Raw genomic sequence first — 6,593 nt, 5'->3', positions numbered from 1 at the left:
TTGCTCACCAACTTGACTTGGAGTTTGAAAACGCCATTCTATTTGATACCGCTACGTTATTAGAAGAATGGATAATATTTATTTCTTGTATTTGATGTTTATTTGTATGAACGAGATGTGTTACTTTGGTGACTGAATGAAATTAATGAGTTGTTTAAATATTGTTACTTTAATAGTGTCTTGTTGTTCATGAGCAATCAGTTGCACCCCGGCATTTTCCGCCGCCTTTGGTCGTGGTATGACACGAAGTCTAAAGCCAACCATATCAAGCACGACTACACGAGGTCTAACTCCTTCCTGCTACTATGTTCATTTGTTGTTTTTTTTTTATGTTTTTTATATGTTAATATAAAGGAGAGGTTGAGTCATGCCCAATGGGCCAGACCTTTCCGGACCCAACATGAGAGATGTCTACAGAATACAATATCGCAAAAGTTACCATAATAATCATCTTATCTATAAAGGAGAGGCTGGTCCGAGCCCAAAAGTTTTGATAACTTTTTTTTTAACATGTGTATCATAATAAAATGTTGTAATGTCATGTATTGAAAACTCATGCAACCTAAAAAAAACACATGCACAATAAATCACCAGCAGATAATTCACCCACATTAAGCCCAACATGCTGGCCAACCTCATTGCATTTGTGTCGTGTAGTAATCAACCTCTGGAGAGGTGCAACAAAAACAAATTTGGGTATCAGAACCGGTAGTGAAACCAAAGTTTGACAACCGGATCAAAACTGATCCAACTGTAGGGTTGAAATCTGGTTGTAAACCTATACATTGAAAATTTGAAATCGGTTCGAAACCGATCCCCCAATTAGTCTGTAACCCATTAGTTAAAATTATTAGATTTTAATCATTTTTTTCTTTAATTTTACTAATTTTAATAAAAATAACTAATTTTAAAGTGCAAGTAAAAAAACAAATAAAGTCATTGCCCCCATGCAGGATCGAACTATGGGGGCTAATTTGTGTTCATTTACATATATTTAACATAACCTTAGTTTCAGCAGTCGTTAAACATCTGAAACCCACCTCCTAAATCATCGTCTCACTGAATCAATAATATCATATCATTTGCGAGGTGTTGAAGATGGCGAATTCTAGGGTTTGTCTCCTTCGCCACAGCTTTAACTCCATTTTCCACCCTTCTTCTTCTTCTTCTTCTGCAATAACCTCTATCTCTTCTCGGACGTCAGTCTTATCTACCCGTAGATTCATTACATCTTCTTCAAACGAACCCTTGGTTGCTTCAATGTCTGCCAGTGAAGCTGTAATTACATCTAACGAGTCTGAAAATCTTAATAAAAGCACTCGTTGGAAGCCAATGTGCCTGTATTACACTCAGGACAAATGCACTATGGTAAATTCACTCTATTCATATATCTTTATCTGTATGATGAAATTTATGTTGGTCAACCGTTTGTTTATGTTCGTTCCTTCGTTTAATAAACATTTAAGTTAAACGAACTAACATGAACTGACGTCTTCATTCATGTTGGTTTGTGTTCCTTCATTTGATGGTTTTTATTTTACTTGTTTTAATTTAATAAAATATTGAAACTCTAGTTATGATAATAACTATGCCAAGTATGTTCGGATAATATGTTAAAGTACTCATTTTATTTTGGTGGATTCCGCATAATGTTGCTGTTGAAAAATGCAGATTTTGTTCTACAATGAATATGTGATCGTTTGTATTCATTAAGTGTTCGTGAATAGTTCACAAACACAAACAAGAAATCTTGTTGGGTAAGTGTTCGTGAACAGCTCATGAACTGGTTCATTTCCTTAAATTACCAACACGAACAAGGCCTTGTACGTGTTCATTCGTTTCATTTGCAGCCCTAAATATTGGTTTATGTATTTAACGTTTTGCAAGAACAGAGATCCTTTGATGAATTTCCGTTATAATTGTGTATGAAAGCTAATGATTTGTATCCAACAGATGCAGGATACAAGTCACCTGCAGATATTCAATCATAGTTTCGCATTGGAGCATTCACCAAATGTTGATGAGTATGTAAACAAGCATTCTGAGCATTTAGATTTCTTCCTCGTGCTTGATTTGGAGGGGAAAGTTGAGATTCTTGAGTTTCCTGTTTTGATGATTGATGCCAGAACCATGGATGTTGTAGCTTTCTTTCACAGGTTGTACACTGTTTTCTTAAACATTATATAGATTAATATGAATAAAAATTTACACTTCAATATATTTATGTTTCAGGTTTGTTAGGCCTACAGAAATGAGTGAAGAAAGAATTAATCAATATATTGAAGGGAAATATGGAAAACTAGGAGTTGACCGGTATGTTGATATTCATTTGTATTATGAATGACTTATGTAGTTATATGTTATAATGTTCATGAGAAAAGTGTGATTATATATTATACAAGCTCAAAGGAAATAAAATGTCTAACCGCTTTACAGTGTTTGGCATGATACAGCTATTCCATTTGATGAAGTTATAAAACAGTTCGAAGAATGGATGCTAAAACATAGTTTGTGCAGCAAGGAACTTGATGGGCCGCTTAATCGAGCTGCATTTGTAACTTGGTAGTATGATAATATATGCTAAAAGTTTACTTTTTATGGTTTTGATATGCTAACTTAACTATGGATCTATAATTAATGTGCACCAGTGGGAACTGGGATATAAGGACGAAAATACCCCAGCAATGCAAAGTTTCAAAAATGAAGCTACCTTCATATTTCATGGAGTGGATTAACTTGAAGGATATATATCTCAACTTCTACAAGAGGCGGGTGAGTACGCAACTGTGTAAGCCTCAAATGTTAGATGTGTAATAAGTAATAAGTAGAAGATTGACTTGATTTGATTTTTGTGCATATATGACATATTAGGCTGCTGGAATGCGTACAATGATGAATGAATTGAAGATACCGTTGTTAGGAAGTCATCATCTTGGAATTGATGACACGAAGAACATAGCACGAGTGTTACAGCGTATGCTCGTGGATGGTGCTGTTTTGAAGATTACTGCAAGGAGAAACCATTTGGTTCCGGACAAGGTTGAATTCATGTTTGAAAATCGTATCAAGTAGCTGTCGTCTAGAGGTCATGTTATTCAAGTGGCCATTGATTGTAGGGTAAATGTAATTTAGAACTGTTAACAGTTTTGTAGCGTGTTATAGTTAAGTTGTTAATCTCTCTTTACATTATAATTAAGTTGTTAATCTATAATCATACTACAGTCCATGGTCTATCTACATGTTTCTCTCAATCTTCAACTTCTTATCATAAACAATTATGATTCTTGCATTTATGATAACTGAAGTCTGGGTGCACCAAAAGCACTCGCCAGTCGCGATCAAGATTGTGCCATGTGGAGTCCTGAGGTTTGCTCTATACATTTAGCGCCTTGTGTCAATATTGTATAGGTTTGCTTGTAAATTTGTAGTATTGCATTGTTGATTTGTTGGTGATTTTAGTGTCATCAAATAACATTCAAGTGTAATTGGATTGACTTGTTGACCAAAGTGTATCATAAGAATTTACACTTGTTTTGAGTTTTATTTTGATTCTAAGTATGTACTATGTAGTTATATCTAAGGAGTCTACTTCTGGTTGATAGTTGGCTTCAATCTGGCAATTTTGATGATTAATTTGCGGATGTATACTTCCCCTCAAGAGATCAAAGTAAAAAACACAATTTTTGTTTCGATTCTTGTTATGATAGCTTCAAATTGATTAGCGTGTGGCTGGTTTTATAAATTCCAAATCCGCAGCTAATTAAGTTCCTATTATCAACTCCCCTTCAAAGTTTAGTGTGAATCTTATAAACAGAAACATAAGCTAATGTTTAAATGGATCATGCTAAAGCCTAACGGAACACCTTAAAATGGGTCTCTCCTTAATCTACGCCTCTTCTCATGTCATATCAGTCGTTTGATCTGTATTCGGGCTATTGATTCATGGTGATATGCTATGGATTGAATAAGTAAAGTAAGTATCAACTGTGAACTGACTAAACAAGTTAGTTGTTTGCTGTTGTACTTAACCAATGACGAAGGTAAATGAGAGGTTATGTAAAAGTTAGAGAAATTTTTTCTCCTATGTACCATATTTCTTTTCTTTTGATATCAACTTACATCAGAGCATCAGTTCATCGGAACTCTATTTGATCGTTTAACCCATGATTATTGGTTATTTTATATACAGTAAAACCTCTATAAATTAATAATGTTGGGACTGAGTTATTTTATTAATTTAGATAAATTATTATATCGATAAATTAATAAATTATTAATTTAAAGAGTTGGCTTATATTCGTGAGCAACTCTCAAATTAATGCATCGACTTTCAAAATTTTCATATCCGTTCACTTTATCCATTTGAATAAACAGATGCAAGAATCTTCAAAATTTCCATGTACATTCAACATTAAAGAACTTGTCAAATTCAGTGTACACAGATCAAGATTGATCACTATAAAATGTCTAATGATAAATTTAAAAATCACATCAACTATAACCTTTAAACTAAAAGGTGTTAAAAATCAACGATAACCAATCACAACGAAAACCATTATGCGAGTATAAGAGAGATCACCAAGGATGCACTCAACAAGATTTGGTGGGTTGACAAAAGTTTCGATTTGAAAGTTAGTCCAGGAACAATATCAAAAACTTTTAAGAGATCATCGGAGTTCCTATCGGCTAACTTTGACAAAGATGGATCTTCCAAGCGTCACAAAGTAGCCAAATATCTGGACACGGAGAAAGTTGTTTATGAATTGTTTCTCCAACATCAAGAGTGTGTGAATAAAACAGGCAGATTAATCATAGAGAAGGCGGTTGAGGCGTTGAACCTTTTGTATCCACAAGATTCTTCTAAGCATAAACTTTCACAGGGCTGGCTCGAGAAATTCAAGCTAAGGCATGGTATTATTAATTTTTTACTAGACAATTCTAAAATTTTGAAATATTTTAGTAATTATTAATTTATAGTTTCATTGGGACTAATATTTTATCAATTGGAGTTCAATTTTGTACTGGTCTCAAGTTGAAACCGGACAAATTATTAATTTTATCAAAGTTATTAATTTATCAAGTATTAAATTATAGAGGTTCTAGTGTATACAGCGTTTAGTCATCATCCTGAAAGTCATCACATTGCTAGAGAGGAAGTTGGTTAGTCGTAACAGGGGGTTTCTTTGGACCGCTTCTTTATGAAAACTGTCGGGTTTTCTTCTAATTAAATTGATAGAAATGATGTAGACATATTGCAGTTTCACAGTCTACGCTTATCCTCCACGAGTCCTAAGACTATTGGCAATTTAAACCATACAATACCAAAAAAAGCCATTTGAAGAAAGTGACTGTTTGAAACGTTTTAATCACTTAATTGGAGATAGCATCATAAGTGTCACTTTAGGCAATTAAAAAGCCATTGGACGTGTTAGGAGACATGTGATGATGTGAATAAGATTGATTATTGTTACATTAAGTGGTGCTCCAGTTGACTTCTTCGTTTATCTTTCAAGAGTGTTATGGACGGAGGGGTTTGCTATAATTTTTGTTATTAATAGGCGTACCAGATATCGTTGTTTCGTGAGGTTTCACTTTTAGCATTATGTATTAGAAAAATGAAAAATCTATTGAGTCTTTAATTAAAAGATAAGTAAATTGCAATTATTTGTCTTTAGGTTTACCCCTCAAATTATAGGTTGTGTCCTTTAGGTTTACGACAAACCGAAGGTTGTGTCTTTAACTAACGTAATTACAAACTGTATAAATTACGTTCTTTCCACTAATACATGTTAATCTGTTATATTAAGTCTAGTCATGTGTAATGCGCATGCACATGATTGTATTTTTGTTCTTTCATCCCATTTAATTCGTTTTTATTTAAAAAAAAAAGATTTAAAAAATAAAATCTAAAACACAATGGATTATTTTAAAAGCACACGATCTCCCTACTCTCTCTATTCACTCAGTGCCCCCTTTGGGGTTAGGGGGGCGGGGTTGTTGTTTCTGGCCCGATCATCCTGGTAGACCCGAATTATAACTGTTAAATTATTTAAGAACTTGAAAGAACCCATGAAAACTAACGTTTTTTTATAAAAAAAATTTGTATGTTAATGTTAGTTGAGTGTAGCTTTATCATTTTTTATATCTATATTTACGATTACGATTTTGAAAATTAGTTTTTATACACATCTATGTTTTTTTTACACCTATGTAAATTTATTAGTATATAAATTTTACACATATATAAACTTGTTATTTATATATGTAATCAAAAATTTTTATATAAAATATGATAAAACTACTCCTAAATAATGTTAATATATAAAAAAATTTATAAAAATGTGTGGTTGTATAGAGATCCTAAGAGTTATTAGCTTTTTTTAAAGTTCTTAAATGATACTAACCCTATATATATATATATATATATATATATATATATAGGGTATGGTTAATGTAAAAAATAATATTTTTGTGAGAAGAATAATAATAGATCTAGGCCCTTGGATTTATGATCTAGTGGTTGAGATTGGTAGTTTCTAAATAATTGTATCGTTTCATATTTAGGTGGTTTGTTTTATTTTAAAGCTCTTCTC

The 6,593-nt window shown here is 32.7% G+C and overlaps 1 protein-coding gene across 1 annotated transcript; it reads left to right on the top strand.

Annotated features, from left to right (window-relative positions):
* The first annotated feature begins 1,047 nt into the window (after positions 1-1,047).
* On the top strand, positions 1,048-4,034 carry LOC143601802 (putative exonuclease domain-containing protein At3g15140). Its single transcript, XM_077079110.1, has 6 exons — positions 1,048-1,368; positions 1,954-2,156; positions 2,233-2,313; positions 2,437-2,562; positions 2,649-2,772; positions 2,872-4,034. The coding sequence occupies exons 1-6, from the start codon at positions 1,099-1,101 to the stop codon at positions 3,070-3,072; spliced, it is 1,005 nt and encodes a 334-aa protein (XP_076935225.1). The 5' UTR covers positions 1,048-1,098; the 3' UTR covers positions 3,073-4,034.
* Positions 4,035-6,593: the final 2,559 nt, after the last annotated feature.

The sequence above is a fragment of the Bidens hawaiensis genome, unplaced genomic scaffold (assembly GCF_021521415.1).
Source record: "Bidens hawaiensis isolate Kalapana, Puna unplaced genomic scaffold, B.hawaiensis_p1.1 tig00057110_1, whole genome shotgun sequence".
In the NCBI taxonomy this organism is placed as follows: domain Eukaryota; kingdom Viridiplantae; phylum Streptophyta; class Magnoliopsida; order Asterales; family Asteraceae; genus Bidens; species Bidens hawaiensis.
The sequence above is the reverse complement of the archived record's forward strand: the minus strand, read 5'-3'. Positions and strand labels throughout refer to the sequence as shown.

Coding starts and splice junctions, on each gene's coding strand:
- LOC143601802 (XM_077079110.1), top strand. CDS start 1,099: ATGGCGAATTCTAGGGTTTGTCTCCTTCGCCACAGCTTTAACTCCATT. Junction 2,157..2,232: donor GTTGTAGCTTTCTTTCACAG/GTTGTACACTGT, acceptor TTTATGTTTCAG/GTTTGTTAGGCCTACAGAAA. Junction 2,314..2,436: donor GGAAAACTAGGAGTTGACCG/GTATGTTGATAT, acceptor ACCGCTTTACAG/TGTTTGGCATGATACAGCTA.